Raw genomic sequence first — 19,957 nt, 5'->3', positions numbered from 1 at the left:
AAAAAAAAACCACGCTAATTACTATAATTATTATAGCCTGCTAAATATATATAAGAGGAGAACTTGAGTTCATCAAAGAGTTAGCTCTTATCTTATTTGAAAAAGCAAGGAAGCCATGAAGTTGTTTTGTTAAAAGGAGAACAGTCACAAAAAAACCCCATAGATTTAAAAACTAGCCATTTTTAATTAGAAGTCATACACCACATGAAAAAAAATACAACTTTACAAAAACAGTGGTATAAGGCCATGCACTGTTTTTATGCTAAGAAGCTACATAATGCACATCTGCATACTTAATTGACTAGCTCTTTGTGCATTTTTATCTTAAGTTTTGGCTATTTCTTGTCTTCAACTCAATTTTCAACACGCAGCAGAAAAAGCATCCACAAATGAAGCCTCCAACCAAGCTGAAGTGTACACGTCAACTTCAGTAATTTTAAAAAATAATTGTTTAGAATTGCCCTTTGTCGTCTACTGTTTGCAACTGACATTCCTTGTCATTTTTCTACCATTAGATAAATGTATTTTAAACATATGGGAAACTAAAGGCTATTTTTTATTCTCCAAGATTCAAATACAGTTATCAAGCATTACTTTACCAGATACTTTGTTCCCACAGCTTCTTGTGGCAGAGGAAGTCAGTGTAAAATTGACTGAGGAGCTTGAACTGAACAACTTAGAGGCAACCTGCAAGGCCTGATTTTTTTCCTCCAGTTCTAGCACTTGCTCCCCAAGAAGAACAGTGCAGGACAACCTCTTAGCGTTTCTCTGCTGCAGCTGCTCTCTGGCCACAGAGCTTGACCCAAGGTAACACCAGAGAGCAGTGAAGTTTACAGCTGCACTCGTAGCACACAGCCTGGTCTTCCTCCTCTGATACACAGAAAAGTGCGTCCTCGCTGTGAACTCAGGCTGTCAGCTACTGGACCAGCTATTTCTGAGGCAGAAGGCTTCCTTCTCCACTGCAGCCCCTGCCCCTGGTACAGGCAATAGCAAGTGTGCTCTAAAATCATTTTCTAAAATCTCCTTTGCTCTCCACACCACTTCTTTCACACTCATCCAAAATGGTTTTTTAACAACAGATAAATTTCAGTGATCCTTCAGATTCAGGCATCCCATGTCGATTCTTAAATCTGAGTGACTTGCAGAATGTCTCTTATTTTCAGATAACATGGTGAAATTCTGAAAGCTGAGGAAAATATCATTGACTTTCCTTCTTTTAAATAGCCAGCTTTCAGTGATACGAATAGACAGTTCTTCCACTAGAAAGTAGGAGTTTGGACACCAAACCCAACAGAAAAAATTAAGACATTCAGAGAGATGGATATAAAATAAGAAGCGTTATCCACTATTCAACAGCAAAAGTGAACTTCAGGAAGCGTCTGGCATCCTTTCGTGGTTAGTAAGATTTGCCACACAAACCTGAAGTTAAGATAACCTTAAACTTCAGGGCACAAGTCCCCCCCCCAAAAAGTTGGCATGTTTTTAAAAAAAGGTTTTCATATTTCTGCCTCTCAAGCATCCATAGTAGCTACTGTTGCAAAATGACCAATAAACAAGACAAGTCAATAATCAATTTGTCTGTCACTCACCTTCCCCTCCTTACTGTCTGCTATTCTTCAACTTTAACTTCTGGATTACCTGACTTATCTCCTAACAGGGAAGGAATCTTTAAAAACAAGGATACAATTATATGTCTGAATAGAGTTTGGGGTAAAACAGCAAGAACCAGACTAGTAGCACTACAGCAGCGAGAAAACAACTCTTAACACCTTTATCAGAATTCAAAAAAAAAAAAAAAAAACCAACAAAAAAAAACCAAACCACACAAACACACAAAACAACAAAGGAACTGGTACATGTGGAGCCACTGGTACATTGAATGGATTCAGTCAAGGGCTTGTAGAAGGTGGCAGCACAACAAATACATTCTCGTACTAGAAAGTTCAGAATATTTTAACATTATTTCATTTTTTTCAGCTAGACTACTTGTTCCTGGATGTCATTTCTTATAACATTTTCCTGAATGTTCCCATGTGCTTAAAGATATTTTTTTTTGTTATTTCATTTTTGTTTGGCTAATTAGCTGAACTGTGACTACATAGAAGCAGCATTGTATCTGGACCCTCAAACATGCAATTGTGAATATAAGATGTATTTTTCTTTTTACTCAAGTTGAACTATTGTTCCGTCTGTCTTTGAAGAAAGGGAAGAAAACTGAAATCCTTTAAGACTTGAGTCTCCAGATTACTGTAACTTAATTTTGATATTAACGCCATCTTTGCAGAATGATAACGGAATGAACAACAGGAAAGCATTAATACTGAAGAGAAGCAGGCTATGAACACAGCCAGCCTTCTGGTTCTTTGCAGAAGATACTTCTAAACTCCCAAAAAGACAAAGGCGCGTTCTCTTATTCATACACGTTCTCAGAAGATATTTACTGTATGACAGGTATAGCAAAGGATAGTGCTGTCTCCATCCCTACAGCCTTTCGCACACAGCAGCCTCTCCACCCCACAAAGCAGACACTAACTCACACTTACTTGGCACTTTTAGTAGAAGACTACTACACTTCAGCTACAAAGGTGCCACCTCAGATGAAGTATGGAGCCAGGGTCCTTTCCAACCTTTTCAAGTGAAACTAAGGCAGGCTTTCTGTCAGGCTCAATATTGCATATACCAGGAAGCTAGCACATAATCAGATTAAGTGTGCATTTTTCATAGCTATTTATATGTTGTTGTTTTCCTCAAACATGTCAACTGTGCCTTTAATAAAATAAGGGTTGATGTCTCAAACCTGCACACAAGAATTGGGTTGGTTTTGTTTTGGTTTAAAACTTCTAGGAGGGATTCACTTTCACAATAGCAATGGTATCAGGCCATCTCACTAGTACACCATTACAATATCTCCATTACAACAGGAGAGTTCTAAAACACAAATCCCCAATTGTAACTGCTGAAATGTAAGCGAGATTTCTACCAGTATTCTAGAACTTTAAACAAGCTTCAACTTTCTGGAGGGAAGAGTCACAGGAATTAGAAGAACAGAACACTACATAGGAATTGTGCACACCGAAAGAGTTTCCCAAAACAGTACCAGTTCCTTGGGCCAGAACACAGTCACTTCTGAAAAGAAATGAATACTAACACAAAACCTCACCTCCTTCACCACTGTCCTACACAACAAGGTTTACCACAGTAGGAATTTATAATTCCTTGTATTGAAGTAGTTTTTGGAGGCCTCACTTAAAAACAGAACAAAAAGCCCCCCCTTCAATGCATTTGCAGTCTAAGTAGGACAAGGGAAATAATAATCCAAGGCATATAATAAACCACTACGTGGAAGTATTTAAGAGCTCAGCTTACTTTATAGCGAGACAACCCACCAAATTATCTTTCCACAACAAGGTTACATTATTTTCACAAGGCACATCAATCCCTTGGTAAACATATACACTTGTGTACTTATATGCACTTAAGCATCAACAGCGTATATAGAATTCCAAGTACTTGTTTACATCAAGGAAAATCAATAAGGAATAAGCATCTTCCACCAGGTTATGCTTACACAAAGAAATATTAAGCTCCTTTTCATCAGGACATTTAAATGTCCATTCTACCCACCACTGTGACCAGATGCACTTGGAATGGCCTCCCTCCTTCCACTCAGCTCATTGTTTAAGGAACAGAAACAAATAGCTTCAGTTGTCCGACCACCAATTAGCTACAGTACTTAGTGCTCAGATGACAAAACACATTTCAGGTCGAGACAAAGTGTTACGGAGGTACAGCTGAATATTCTCCAAAACCCAAGTGATCCAGGTCCCAAACCTTCTGCCTGCTGTGTTTTTAATACTCTTTTATTTAAAATGCCAAAATACAAATCGGAGAGTAGGGGGATCAGTAGAAAATCAAATTAGAAAAGCACAAGTTTCAGATTTGCATATATCTTACATAAAAAGGATTTTAACTCCAAAATCCCCCCGTTAGCATTTAAATAGGCAATCTTATTCCAAAACTATCAGGAATCTTATTAGTGTCACAGATCCACTGTCATGGTTAAGTCTTTTTTTTTTTTTTTTTAATCTGAGAAAAGTAATGGAATATTTATCACAAATGGAAAAACTCTGGTGGTTACAGATGTTCAGAGAAAGCATTCACAGTTCAGAATGTTCAAACACAAACATTACACTGGAAAAACTGGAAGTTTGGAGTCCATGTGGTAAGAACCTTTATAACCATATTTTTTACTTTCATAGCAGGTAGAGCTGAAGTTAAGTAACCACTGTAAAATGTTCCAAGACAATATCTATTTTAAGAAAAATTACATTATACAGTACTAAATATGTAAAAGCTTATGATTTTTTGAGGATAAATGGGAGGTTAATTTATGCACACAGGCACTATGTTATGGCTCTAAATCTAAAAAACTGAATTTTCTTTAATAAGCTAAGCAACATTTGACCAGGTGTCTGTTCTTAAAGCTACGAACTTATCTTGAAGCACACTGCTAGACCTGAAGTTTATTACAAGAATGTTTCCAGTAACCAGAAGCACGTGATTGTGTAATTGCACACCCCGGAATGTAATACCACACTTTAAAAATGGTTATTTTAATGATTACGCTAATGAGTTCTGAACTTCCAACCTATGTGCATACAGTTTCATAATTACACAGCTTGAAATCCTCATCAGCAAATCCAAATGCTCCTGAAATCCAAATCATTTTATAATCTTGAATAATGCATGGCACCTCTGCAGCAAGAAATTAAAACAAATTTCATAAAAATGCAAAGCTTCATAATCTGTATTCTAAAAGAAACTGCATTACCAAAATAAAGTGTTGCTTAGTAAGTACTAATGATGGTGATTTTTTTTTTTCCGCCTTCCCTCTGGTACTCACAGTTCAGATCCCACTTCAAAAATAAACAGACTAACTCCTATCAAAATATCCTTTTAGATATATATGGTGGCTCACAACATATCCTACTACACAAGAGTGAAATCAGACATCTGTTTCCTAAACAAGCATTGGCTCAAAATGGCATAAAACCTTTTCTTCCTGAAAAGTGTGAAAACATATTTTTTTTAAATAGGCTGCAGCTTGACTGGCTTGCATACTATTTCATCAATAGCAAAAACAAATTTCCATCTTAGTTCATCAAAGGACCAGCAAATCAAGGTCTACAGTTTTTCCAGAAGGAAGCTCCCCACATCCCCAATGACTTTGTTTGTTTGTTTTTAAACTACAGGTAAAGCCTAAATAAACTCAACAGAGGTTTCTATCAGGCATCGGCACTATCTTTTTGAACAAATTAAAAAGCCTGTGACTCAAGATGAGGAGAAAAGCCATCATCACAGTCAATGCAAAAGGATAGATACTGTTTTGATCAATTTTCTTGTGTCTCGCATCTCTTCTCCATATTTTAAGGTGCTGAAAAGGATAAAGTTAATTTTTAAAATACACCATTTCTAATACTTCCTTTCCTTGCAGAAGCATGATGCATAGCTAATTATTAGACACCTAAAGAATACTTACACCCAGACTCCCTTGATAGAGCAGAAGTCACATGGACGTTTTATTCACAGTGGTGTCTATTCTCTTTATATCTTCATTGCCCAGAACAGGCTAATAATATTTAAGTAAACAAAGACTGTCAGCAGTAACAATTTCATATCCCAATAACTTTGATTATGCAAAATTACAACTGACACCTATTACAAATTATTTATACAAGGCAGAAACAGAATACTCTGAATCTAACAGATAAGAATACTGTATCATGCCTTTGGAGGTTGTAATCATGCTATTCAGAATAAAAGTTAAATCCATTTTAATTTTTACCAACATAGGGTTTGAAAGATGAATGAATTATTAGTTATCCTTTTTGTTAATCAAATTTTAAGACTTCTGCTCATCTGTACGATCTCATTACTTGAAACCACAAAATACGAATGCAAAACCAGAAGCAGTAAGGAAGAGTCACAGAGACAAATATCTACACATATTCTGGCAGAGATATTAACCACAGCCCGAAAATTATACTTAGAAAAAAGCATTAAAGCCAAATCAAAGAAAAACAGCCCTTACATACCAATTTTGACAAATTTCTGCAACTTCACTTTTCCCCAACTTGAACATACCAGGCTTTTTGATCTACTAATCCTCATTAGCACCAAGGAACTAAACCTAAGAATTGTCTGCCTCTCTCAAACAAGGCATTCAAACTTACAGAAGTGTAAACAAGTCTCTGCCAGAAGCACTAAGTATCAAAAGTTTGAAGCATATATTTGCTGCAACCAGTTCAACAGTCAATGAAAGGACACACATTAAAACAATATCTTGGCCATGGTATTAATCAACTAAACGTCATAAAAAACATTATGTGTCAACAAAATACTAATGCAGAGCAAAATTCACCACCTTAAAGGAAAAAAAAGCTATAATTATTTTTTTTCCTTTGATGCATACCTTTTTTGGTGCAGATTTTATGAAAGACACAGAGTATCCAAGTTACAATACACTAATTTGGACTATCCTGTATCCATTGCACACTTAAAATGTTACCTCCACATTGTAAGAAACTAACACCATTAAATTGCTTTCTTTGTTACCAGACATCTCTCAGGTCTTTATTCTTTATATCGGAAGGATTTTATATATATATATATTATTTTTTTAAACTTCTCCAGGGAAAAGCTGGCTCATACGCAACAACTTGCAGAGCTGCCTACATAAAAAAATACTGCAATATGTACTTCAATAGGTAAAAATTCGCAGCTGTAACTAAGTCTTATGTATCTTCCTTTGGTTTTCCTAAACAAGAGTTGTACCGTTGTACAACAAATTGAAGAAGAAATACTCCATTCCAGTATCAGAAAGTTACAAAACCCTAAAGAAGATACCAGAAAGCTCAATTACACAGCAGTCCAGAGTTTGAACCACATTTCTCTAACTTAAGCATTTACTTGCATGGATCATGTATTTGAGAATCAAGCCACACAACAAAAGGATCTATAAAGTGTGACTCAGGCTACGCTAACCCACTGGAAAGTAATTTAAACAAGCCAACATCGAGGCCTCTGCCCCTGGCTCACAGGGGAAGTTTTTAAAGCAGCAATGCTGTAACTCCCTGTTAAGAGAAATTCCCTCAGAATTCCCCAGCCCTCTGTTTATTCTTTAAACTACTGAGATATTCCTGCCCACTTGCCTTGTTATTTCAAAGTCATTTTACCATTTTTCAGCCTCCTTGTATAAATCATTTTCCTTATCACTTCAGCTACTCTACTGCCACACCTTCTCCACTTACCTCAACATTACTGGAGGGAACAGAAACTGTTTAAAGGTAGAATTACTTCAATATAATTTTATTTAAATAAACATGTGCATTAGAGCGTGCCATCACTTTCACGGCCAGAGTAACAACCCTGAAGGTCTACAGAGCCAAATCCGGGTCAGAAAATAACTTCTGTATAAGTGCTGTACCCAGCCAGCCAGCACTCCCAGTGACTAAACCTGCCTGGAAACAATGGAAAAGTTCAGAATCCACTGACACAAAACATGCCTGTCAGGTACTTGGAGAGATGTTTCCTTTGTACAATTACATCAGTCTTGAAGTTTATACCCACCTCTGAATCCAAATGTTTTTGTCGTTTTGCTGAAACAAGCGCTCCAAACCAGCCCCACACTCACAATACCATCACTGAAACTAAAAATATTTGCCAGCAACTCCATCTGAAGTAAGCTTTAAATGAGTTACTTTGAGTCCTCTACAAAACCAACTTCAGCCAGATCTCCAGCCTCTTATCAGGAGCACGCGTGGGCCCAGTAACCATTTTGAACAGCCAGCAGATGATTTCTCTAGCATTTGGAGACCTTCCAGGAGGCATGTTTTCTCAGTATTGCATTTCTGCTGGTAGTGAACTGAGACGGAAGAATTCATTGATTTTGCTATTTAATATTTCATTAAATGCTTAGCCAAAATAATTATCTGAACTACACTTAATTCATACCATTTACTTGATATCATCATTAGAAACACTTAAATGACAGTTACAGTCCCTACAAATCTTGAAAATGTCACTGTTTCAGCATTTTATTGATGTTGCTTTATTGATGTCCCTCAAAAGCTTCTGTTGCTGTTAAAGAACAAGGCACACATATTCAACAAAGGAGATATCCAAGGAAAAACTATTTTTAAAACCATACTGGCACACTGCTTTTCCAGTATCAGTGCAACGTCCGTCACAATCACATACCCTTTTCCTTCCACTCCTTAAAAAAACAAAACAAAAAACCCACAAAAAGAAAAAAAAAACCCAAACATTAACCCACAGGTAAACCACAAAACAGCCCCACTTTATACTTAAAGCAGTTGCACTGCTAACAAGCAAGCTTCTGGAGAGGTTAAACCTACATCACCTTCTAGGAAGACAAGCCTAGATCACTTGCCAGCAGCACTGATAAGGAAATAGTGTCTTTACATAAATATTCAACAGCTTTGTCAGCCAAATTGCAGATACTGCAATACCGCACTTGCAAGCACAGTCTTACCAAAAAAGCGCAAACAAAAAAAGCCAGCACCCCTGACAGCAGACCATCATCATCTAGTTCAGAAGGGCTCTACTGATAAAAGCATACCAATAAGCATGTTTTGTTTGCATTTGATCGTATCAAAATATGAACATATACGTTAGGTTAGACAGAAGCTGTAATTTCCACGTAGACTTTTTATACGTATCCAGAGCGCAGAACTTTTCTGATCTAAGGAGTTATTAACAGCTTAAACTTTTTTCCTGTAAGTTAAGCAAGTTTTAACTTATTAACACAGGGCTTCATTACAACTTTTTAGTCTCCTCAGGTATTGAAAATGCAACTCCATACAAAAATCAGAGGGCAACCTAGATGGGTATGTATGTTAAGATCTTGCATTTAAGATGTGCCAAGCACAGGCCCAATGTGCACAATGATCTAAAGTGAAACGTTTTGTACTCATTTTTTGCATAGCTTAGAAATTTTCTTAGGGCATTTTCTTCCTCAAGGGAAAAAGTGATTTCTAGTGAGACATCTGTTAAGAACAGCGTACAAAGAGGACTCCATTTATAGCTTCAATGTATTAAAACCAGACAATTTAAATAGCATCTTTTTATTCAAATGACAAAATTTGGGTTTTTGAATTCATTAGATCTATCATTCAGAACAATCAGGACACGAACCACTAGCTAGATAACTCAGTGAAAACAAATGATTTTTAAAACTATTCAATGCTGGCTTTGACATCTAATTCAGGCCACAGATCACTGCTGAGGCAGCAGCAGCAAGGGGGGCTCTCACCATAAAGAATTTCCAAAGCATTTTCACATGACACATGTTACCAAGCACATATAATACTAATTTAGATCTGTTTTATATGCAAGTAGAACAAGCCACCCTCTCCAACATGCGTAACTGTGCTGTTGGCAGCAATTAATTTCACATACTGTACTGCCTATTTACTGAGTTTTGATTAATTTTGAGTTCAAGAGGAAACCATGAAGTTAACGTAAGCAAAGCTCAAAAACATTGCTGATCCCAGTAACGTCCATTATGAATCCCAGTGCCACCATTTCAAAATGTTGGAAACTGACCATTTACTCCATTTTTTTGTTCCCTCTCAATCATTTACTGACCTACAGCAGCATTTTGCTGCTTACCTCATGAGTAGCTGTGCCTCCTTAACAGTCTATTGTTAAGGACTGTCAAAAGCTTTTGAAATTCCAAATAAATTACATCTGATAGCTCTCTCTGATTCACTGTTTTGTTGCTACAGTGAAAGAATTTCAATAGATTAGCAAGCACATTTTCCTTTGAAGAAACTGTGCTAATTTACTGCTATCAAACTACGATCTAGAACAGATTAACCCTTAAAAAAAAGCACCAGCTCCTTTCCTCTGACACTAAAGAGCTTGATGGTCAGCAATGCCAAAAACACCTTTGGTTAACGGCACTGAGGTTAAGTGTAACACTTATTTTTTTTATAGATTGACTGATTTCATGAGAGACTGCATTACTGTCTCAGATGCATAGGAAAGGATGACAAGGACAAGAGAGCAAAGCTGTGGCCTATTCATTTATCACACATGCAGATAATTATATCCAAAGAGAATCAGAGCACAGATAAACGTACCAAAAATTCTTTCATCTATTTAGGGGCTTTGAACACCAAATTAGGTATCAGGTCTACTGGAGCTAAATATCTCCTCCCCTTTTTGCAAAGCTTAAAGATCCCCTAGCCAATATTCTCAGAGTGGAAAAGCACTGGTCAAGGCTCAAAGGCTAACAGGCCACAATAAAACTATTAAAAATACGTGTAAGCCTTTTGTAGGGTTGGTTCTTTGTTATCAGATCATACCACACCTTTTAATTAGGTAGTATTGACAGGTCCTTACACACACTGTTAAGGGGCTATGGCCCAACTCCACTCTCAAATGAAAGAATTATTGACCTCTCAGCCAGCAGTTCCCTTAGATGACCATATGATTCTCCTCTAGTTTAATCAAAAAAACTGATTTATTACTGCAGCTGTTCAGCAAGTCTTACTTATCCCTGTTTCACCAGGGCCTTCTGAAGAAGAGGAGATGGCAGTGATGCACCACATGTAGTTGAGAGATCACAGGAAGAGAAATCGAGAAGTTTGCTACATTCCTAAATCACCCCAGACCACTTCATGGAGTAAGATCCCAATTTCCTGGGGTTTTTCCTCAGGGTAGCCTCAGAACTACAGAGTCCCACCTAGCAACGTTATAACAGAAGATGCTTAAACCTACAGCTGTGTGTGAACTAGAAAATTCATCAGCAACACACGCTCAGCCAGTGACACCCACCAATAAAGTATAGCAAAGGTTTTGGGAACGAGTTAGAAATTAGATGATATAACAAACATTCTGCAAACTACTGCTCATATTTGCCTAAGTGTTCCTGTATCAGTACTTCAAAGAGAGGAAATCCTGGGTGGACCAGTTCATTTTTACTAACTGGTGAGAAGGAGCAATGCGTTTCCCTTTGCTGTGGTATCCCATTTTGTGACTTCTTATGCTTATGGTCTTATGTTTTATATACAGCTGTGTCAATCCTCAGAATCCAGTCTTTAGTCTCCAAACACTACTGGAAAAAAAGTCTTAGGGTGTTTTAACTTTCAGTAAACATGGACAAGCAAGAAATACAAGCTTGATTAAAAGAACACATACCAAACAGAACTCCACTGTTTTTAAGAATTCCCACAAAACCACCCTAAAATGACAGTGAAGTACACTTCAGACAATTTTCTCAGGTACTGAGAAACAGCATCCCATTTATCATAAGCAAAACATAAACTTTGTATTAAGTCACTGAACAATCAACAGCATACAAAACTAGCATTTCTGTTTGCAATATACAAAATTATTTTCAAAGTCACCAAGCATATGGCACTGTAAATATACAAATCTATTTGTCTGAAAGTATCCCATACTTGGATCTTCAGTTTCAACTCACGAGATACATTTTTTTCCTCTGATTTTATGAAAAAAGAAAGAAAAAAACAGCAAAGCATTATAAATTATACCGCTCCTACTCTATGCTGAAATAAGTCACCAATAAGTTTCCTAAAACTAAATTTTCCCAATAATTACAAAAATATTAAAAGGGGCTTCTTTGCAGCTACTACTTCTCTGCCCAGAAAGGATATCTATCTTACTTGAATTGAAGGTTAGAGACTCACGGTTTTTGAAATTAATAACTGGCCTCCTTAGACTTTCAGTAGCAAACCACAGAAAGTCCTCCTGAAATTTAACACAGCTGAGGCAGCTGTTCTTGTCGTCACAGGATTTGTCTATTTACTTTGTCACACATATTCAACCATGACATTTGAATGATTCTCAAAAACTTAATTCTAAGCAAAGGAAGAGATTATAAAAGATATTTTAAGTGGCATAAAAAAAAAGAGATGTCTCGCAAAATTCACATTCCTTCACCACTCTATTTTCATACAGTAATAAAAAGAAACACAGAACTGCTTGAAAAGGTTAAGTCCTAAATCAACTGCTAGGCTCCTCTGATGATCTTCATTGCTTTGGTCATGCTTCCTTCCCCCCGCCCCTTCCAGTTCTACTCCAGAAACAGAGCACTACAGCACCTATGGGCAGATGTGTTTAATTTAAGAATATTTAATACCCACTTCACCGGCCAGATGTCCAAGTAGCATTAGTTATTTGAAAAGATGCAGCAAAAAGCAAAGGCAGTATTTTCATCAACGTTCTACCTTATCTTTGTCTTCCACAACATCTGCCAGCACATCATCTGGGTCCAGGATTCCTCCATCTGTATATTCCAGGTGGTGAATATTGACCCAGGAAGCTGGATCCTGTAAAACAGACATAAGACTTCTTAACCTCACCTTGCACGGTTTAAGTGCCATCAGACAAAGCAGCTTTGTACCCCATCTGCTTCCCACCCATTTCCCTCTTTAATCACGAGGTAGAAGTTTGAAGTCACCACCTGAAATTGAAACAGAGAGAATGAAAACTACAGACACATAACAAAACACTATCTATAGAACACTAGACAAAAGATCGTTAAAACTTACATTTCCATTACCTTATCATACACTAGAATTCTTCACTTAAGTTAAATAGTTAATTAAAAAAAATAAGGAGAAGTTAAAATAATTTAAAGAAAAAAGTTTTTCTTTTCACAGTAGTTTATAGTTGGAATATTTGGGTTATTATCAACACGCGTAAACATATATATAGACATGTACCACTCTTGACAGTTTGGAGAGGTATACATATATTTTTATATATATATAAAAAATACCCTATTGTCACAAAAACCAAATTAATAGAATAAATAAATCACAGTTTGTTTTCACAAGTAAATGCTCTCAAATTCCAATGTAAAGTTGCGTACCATATTAACAGGCATCATGTTAGTTTTCCAAACTAATGCTTTCCTCATATCATTAACTACTTCACTTCAGTAACTGGGAGCTTAGCCATCACTCCACTGACCCTGAAGCCAAAAGGCTCAGAGTACACTGCTCAACGACAAATTCTCCCTGACATGAAATACGAATCAGGGAGCAGACACATAGCCTGTAACACTGTCCCCACACCATTACAGCTGCCTGCATACACATAACTTCCAAGGGCGACAGGGTAAGTGGTAGTTACATTTGAACTGCCGTAGTTAACATTTGAACATTTACCCCATTAGGGCCAGCTAGTGTGGTTTAACAAACACATGGCAGCTCATCAAGTCACAGCAACATGTTTGAGTACTCTGGTATCAGCCGTGATAATTGTTGAATTGGCACATCTTATGCAGTACACTGAAAAAAGGAAACATGCTTAAGAAAGAAGAACGGAAACATTTATATTACATCTCTATCTCCAGTCCCTTCTTCCTCATCAAGTCTAATTAGATCACAGTTCTCAGAAGCAAAGTGAAGCACAACAGACACACTACATAGACTAGCGAGTTCCTTATCTCTAGTTTCAATATTCCTCATGTAATGAAGCCCCTGAGAAGCAGGGATATTCCACTCCATCTTTATTTATGGGCTTTCTATAACTTTGGCCATCAGGTGATGCAGACAGCAGATAATTCAGGATAATACCATCATAGGTACAGATGTGGATCAGTTGGATTAGGCCTCTTTTATTGTATCATCAGTAGGTTGCAGTCAAAAAAAAAACAAAAAACAAACACAAGAAAAGCCTCTACCACAACCACCCCAGCATTACTAATGGGTCAGCCCATCATGCCAACATCAACTTTGCTGGTGAACTCTAAACAAAATGCTTTTCCTGTTCTGACCCACGTAGCTTCCACAGTTCAGTTTCAGTTCTTCCACTGACACGTACTTGTTTGGGCTGTTGATGGAGCCAGTTTTCTTCATAGTAGCTTGCATGGTTCTATGGTTTTGGATTTGTGACCGTAACAGTGTTGATAACACAGGGACGTTTTGCTGACACCGAACAGTGCTTACACAGCATCAAAGCCTTCCCTGTTTCCCACACCACCCCACCAGTGAGTAGGCTGGGGATGCACAAGAAGATGGGACGAGACACAGCTGGGGTGGCTGCCCCCAAACTGACCAAAGGGATATTCCATGTAGTCCATATATGACACTGTGCTCAGCAATAAAAGCTTGGGGGAGAAGGAGGGGCAAAGTTGTGCTCATAGCTTTTGTTTTACCTATTAAACTTAAACCTTTAACTGTCTTTACCTCAGCCCATGACTTTTCTTACTTTTACCCTTACCATTCCCCTTCCCAGCCCACTGGGCAAGCAGTGAGGAAGGCTTAGCTGCCTTAGGTTAACCCACAGCCTTTTTACCCCCTTGCACTTGTTTGAGGGTTAAGTATATCTAAGGTACAGTATGGCTGAATGACAACCACCCAACAAAGCACATAAGAGTATCTCTATTTGTAACACATCTGTTTGGTCGGCAATTTATCTCTAACTACAGTTACTTCATTTCACACTGAAACCACCCATTTGTGAAATAGCAAATGTTTGTTCATTCTAGGTATCAGGTGTCCAAAATAACAAAATTTAAGAAAATCAATTAACATGCTTTTGTCTCTGCGAAGTGATGAAGTGTAGATAAGTATTACAGCTCAACGTTCTATTTTAAAGCCTACGGTTTAAGTGTTTTACCATAAGAACAAAATTCTAAGATGAAAAGGCAGAGAGGAAACATACCTCTGTGCAACAAGCAAGCATGTTAACTTACATCAAACAATTTATCTAATGCAGAAACCTTGTGAAAGAGTGTCACTTGACCCTACCAATAAACTAACGAAATATGATTCTCTCAAACTGGAATGCATCAGTAGATACAGATGTTCCTCCTGAACCTTTTAACTAATGCAATCACAAAAGGTTTCCATAGTTAGCAACACTAAAACAGCATACTTGAAAACCACTCCTCTTAATTAAACAAACTTCTGCAGCTAACATCTTTGTCTGAAGATATATTAAACCCTGTTATAGGTATTACGCTGTTTAAGTGTCCTGTAGAGAGAATAAAGCTGATGTGAAAAAAATAAACAGCTAACTGGAATATTTTGCTCTCAATGTTCGCTTCTATTTGTGCTTCAGTAGCTGCACCAACCCAGATGTGTCATTGAAAAAGAGGCAAAGGAGTGTAAAAGCTTGATTGTCCCAACAGAATGCAGCAAGTTGGCAGGAAGTAGGCTCAAGACACACAGACACCCTAAACTATATTAAGCTTAACAAATTCCTAACCTGCCTTTTATTTTGGACCACGACCAATACAGTAATTAAATGGTTTTGTTACTGCCCATATCAAGAGAAAGTAGTCTCTAAATCAGTCTGAAAGAACGAAAGATGCCATTCCTCACCAATCTTTTGGAGCAAGTGCAGCACACCTTAGATTCCTGAAAAGAAAGGAATGACAATTCACACTGAAATACAAGAACTAAAACAGAACAGAATTCACAAAATTTCCTTAGCAGAAAAATACTTCTTAAAAGTTTAGGCACCACTCCCACACAGGCCATGGCCTTTCGATCTCAAGGACTCCCCAGTTACAGTAGCCACCAGAAACTACAAGACTGAACGCTTGCTGTTTCAGAAATACAAACGTGAAACCGGCTTCTATTAACTTAACCAGAACTTCATCCCTGAAAGTTAAAAAAAAACAACTACTAAGCACAGAGAGATGCTTTTTATAGTCTTGTTTGATGAAGCAAATAGTAACTACTGCCAGATAGACTAGGTGGAGGAAATTCCCTCTGCACAGTCACAGAAGTAACAACAGTTCATCCAACCAGCAAAATCACTCACCCATTCAAAGTCAGAGAACACTTTCTGTTCTTTGGATGAACTCCGAACACTGCCATGTGCAGGACACAAAGTGTCTATATAAAAAACCCTAAAATCTATGTAGCAATTTCTTCTGTGCTTCTTTATTCCCACCAAGAGTCCAGACAGCTTCAATAAAAAAAAACCACCAATATTTTAGCTAACTTACCATATAAAACAAGCCATTAACTACCAGCAGATGTAAGAGTTGAAAATCTTAAGTTCCAAATACCATTTCATCCACGTGATGAGTAGGTGATGGGACAGTAACAGGAGGAAAAATGAATGTGCATGCATGCACATACACACACTGGTATTTTACACATTATTTGGTGCTCAAAAGGAGTAGAATAGGTCTGAAAAATAACTGTGGTACATCCAAGATAGAATAACCATCGGAGAAATTGAAACTTTCCTTAGAAAAGGACAGTCTTACTTCAAGTTTTTTATGTTTTAATAAGATATGACAATCACAAAGAGCATTAAGAACACTTCAGGTTTCCATATATTTTAAAGCCACTAGGTAGGAGACTGCATTTCCAAAGTAACAAGTTAACTTTATAAAATATATCACTGGAGTTCTTGCAAAACAGACAGCTTTTTTGTTTCTGCAGTATTTTCTGAAAGGCCTGAAAGGAAAGTCAGAACCCAGTGACACCAGTAACTGTGGTTAGAAATGGTAGGCTGCTGCAGTGTTACACATGTGAAGGGTTGATCCCAGCTTGCATACTTTTGTTTCAATGAAATAACACTTCGTACATGTTAAAAATCCCGCAGGACAAGTTTGTTTGGGTTTTTTTGTTTGGTTTTTGTTTGTTTGTTTTTTAAACTGAGAGGTTCTAGTGTGAGACTAAAGTCCTCTTCTAATGCATGACAGTGTCTAGAATGATTCCTCACAGTATCTTCTTAACCATCATCACTGGAAGTTCACATGCTCAAGAAGAAAGAATTAGCTTTGAAAAACAACAGAATGAGTCTCTTGTAAAAATACGACACTAACGGCAGCATAGAAGCTCTAGGAAGAATTCACAGAATCACAGAATTATAGGGGTTGGAAGGGACCTCTGGAGATCATCTAGTCCAAGCCCTGCCAGAGCAGGGTCACCTAGAGCAGGCTGCACAGGAACATGTCCAGGCAGTTTTTAAATGTCAGAGACTCCACCACCTCTCTGGGCAGCCTCTTCCAGTGCTCTGCCACCCTCAAAGTAAAGAAGTTCCTCCTCATGTTTAGGTGGAACTTCCTATGCTCAAGTTTGTGCCCATTACCTCTTGTCCTGTCCCCGGGCACCACTGAAGAGAGCCTGGCCCCATCCTCCTGACACCCACCCTTTAAGTATTTGTAAGTGTTGATAAGATCCCCCCTCAGCCGTCTTTTTTTCCAGTCTGAAGGGACCCAAATCCCTCAGCCTTTCTTCATAAGAGAGATGTTCCAGTCCCTTAATCATCTTGGTAGCCCTTTGCTGAACCCTCTCCAGCAGTTCCCTGTCCTTCTTGAACCGGGGAGCCCAGAACTGGTGCGGCCTCTCCAAGGCAGAGTAGAGGGGGAGGATGACCTCCCTCGACCTGCTTGCCACACTCTTCTTGATGCACCCCAGGATGCCATTGGCCTTTTTGTTTACAACTGTTCCAAAAAATCCTAACAGCACGAGTGGTGAGAAGTTCTCTTACAGCACGGCATAAAACCCTTATGCAGAAGTTTAGCTGAAGCACACAACAGAAACAGCTACCTATGTAAAGAAAAAGTATGAATCAGTTACCTGGTGTAATCCATAGCAGCACTTCCCAAATGAATATTGAACAGTTACTTTAATGTGCATTTTACCTTAGGGCTGCAAGTCATGTTTGTGTTTAACATCAAGCCACTTAAAAGCTGTTTATCATCATTTCCTTTATGTGTGGGAGAACACTTTAGGAATTACTATGCAAATATTTACCAAATGTTAAATTAAAGCCAGGTCACATGAATGCACAAGTGAGACGTAGGTAGAGAAGTGCCATAAATTAAAAAAAGTGGTTTTGACATTCATGTTGCCACAGAATCCTAACTTAAATGTTGCCACCTAATGCAACACCTTCAGTGTTCAAATAGTCTAACGTAGGTTCAAGAATTCTTCTGTGCACATTTATTTTTCAGTGAAACACATATTCAAGTGAAAGACCAATCAGTCTATAATTAAGACACTCCCATTTATTATTAGTTTTTTTATATACATATATAGATACACATTTTTGATGTATCAAAAACTTGGCACACCATCTTCATTCCTTTTGTTCCAAACTCAAGTAGGAAAGCGTCAGTCTACTTTTCTGAAAATCAAAGCAACATACTTCATAGATGTTGCAGTTCATATAGTGTATTTCAGACTGGTAATGAGCAAGAGAATCCCAACAAGTTTAAACACATTGCAGCTGGCCCATCAATAAAATAAACAATCACTTAATGATTTCACAATTATTTGTTGTTTGGTGCTGTTATTTGTTCTGCTGTGCAGAATGCATAAAATTAATTGCAATCCCTAGCCTAGAATTTCTAATTTAAATATGGTAAAGATAGGATGCACTGAAAAATTCAGAAGTAGGAATGACTTACTAAGACTCCTCCCACAATTACTTCTCAGGCAGATGTTTTAGAATCACCTCCACATTATTGCTTCACTAGCAAATAGACTTCAACGAAATACAGCATGAAAAAGGATGCATTTAAAAAAATGGAAATCACATATGCCTGCATCCACATCCACAGCAACAGAGTAAACGCTAAATTGAACTTGGGGGAAAGGATTGGGCTCTGGCTACACTGTTTTCTGTCATTTAGACAGTGTAAAATAAGATTAAAAAACCCCACAATCACAACGTATTTCCAGATGAAAGGGGGTAATTTAGGTTAAGGTCAGTAAGACAGAGATATTCTGCCATTTCATTGTTCTTAGATTGTATATTGCAATGTGATCTACTACGTCCCAACATACAAGTAGTATTTAGTGATTTCTATGAGCATTCTAATGCTACCTGATGTATCATTAGCCACAGCCAAATAACACTAAGTGTTAGTTATTCTCAAACCACAGCTTGCAGAGCAGAGTACAATAAGGGAGTTGGAGAGGAACAGATGGATGAGATTGGTCACAGGCTCAAACTTCATCTATAAATCCTTCTCAAAAATTTATCACCAAATTAGAACAGCATCTAGCATTTTTTGTTTGTTTACCATAACCACTTCCAAACAAGCCTGAAGTGGTGCTTCTAGTCAGACTCTGCATTTCAACTGCCAGTTACTGGGCTGCCACCATCAGCTGTAGTAGAGGTGGGGGTCTGGTTTTATGGGAATATGAATACTGAGTTCCCAAAACTCAACAGCTGATCAGGAAGCGTTTCCATACATGTTATCACTGCTGGTTGTTAAATATTCCTCAGTCACAGCAGCAGGATTTCTCAAGCATGATCTAGAGCTGAATGGTTAGATTACAGCAACAATACAAGGTACATGCAATTGAACGTCCTTATACAACCCAAGAGAAACCCTAGTAAAAACATACCACACCCTGACCCCCAAGCAGGCAAAGAACTACGTTCCTATGTGTGAAGACAACTGAAGTAAAAGAACTGTATAATGTCTGTAACAATATTGTATGTTGCAGAGATAACATTTTTATGGAGTAAAAGCAAACACAAGAAGCTTCTGTAAAAATCAAAGACAAACAGCTTTCTGCACAAGAGATTAAGTCTGTTCCAGACATCTACACTGAATTTAGCAGAACCTAGCACTGATCAGATCCAGATAAGCCTCCCTATATGAAAGCCAGTAAAAATTAGGTCTTCTTTTCGCAAACTTGCAAAAATAGAGAAAAAGCAACATTTAGGTTTCGCTGCTCAGGAAGCTTCCAGACTTTAGTTTGCATTACAGTACAACAGAGTAAGTTACAAACCCACATTTCTAGGTCTCACTGTTGAAAATAAATTCTTACTTGGAATTAATTATGCAGTTGAACAGTAGAGCTATACAGACAGTAAAATTAAACAAGACATTTTTAATCATTTCTAGTTGGAATTTAAAGAGCAGCAGAAACTTTCAAGATAATACAAGGAACGTACACATTACGCACAGTGA

At 37.7% G+C, this 19,957-nt stretch overlaps 1 protein-coding gene across 3 annotated transcripts in view; it reads right to left on the bottom strand.

Annotated features, from left to right (window-relative positions):
- Window positions 1–19,957, bottom strand: part of PARD3B (par-3 family cell polarity regulator beta) — a 426,608-nt gene that overhangs the window by 385,505 nt on the left and 21,146 nt on the right. For all 3 annotated transcript variants that reach the window (XM_054210091.1, XM_054210094.1, XM_054210092.1), the window contains exon 2: window positions 12,279–12,380. In XM_054210091.1, the coding sequence (XP_054066066.1) occupies window positions 12,279–12,380 (102 nt within the window). The remainder of the gene's footprint in view (window positions 1–12,278; window positions 12,381–19,957) is intronic.

This window comes from Rissa tridactyla, chromosome 7 (assembly GCF_028500815.1).
Source record: "Rissa tridactyla isolate bRisTri1 chromosome 7, bRisTri1.patW.cur.20221130, whole genome shotgun sequence".
Lineage (NCBI taxonomy): Eukaryota > Metazoa > Chordata > Aves > Charadriiformes > Laridae > Rissa > Rissa tridactyla.
This window is presented reverse-complemented; position numbering and strand designations above follow the sequence as displayed.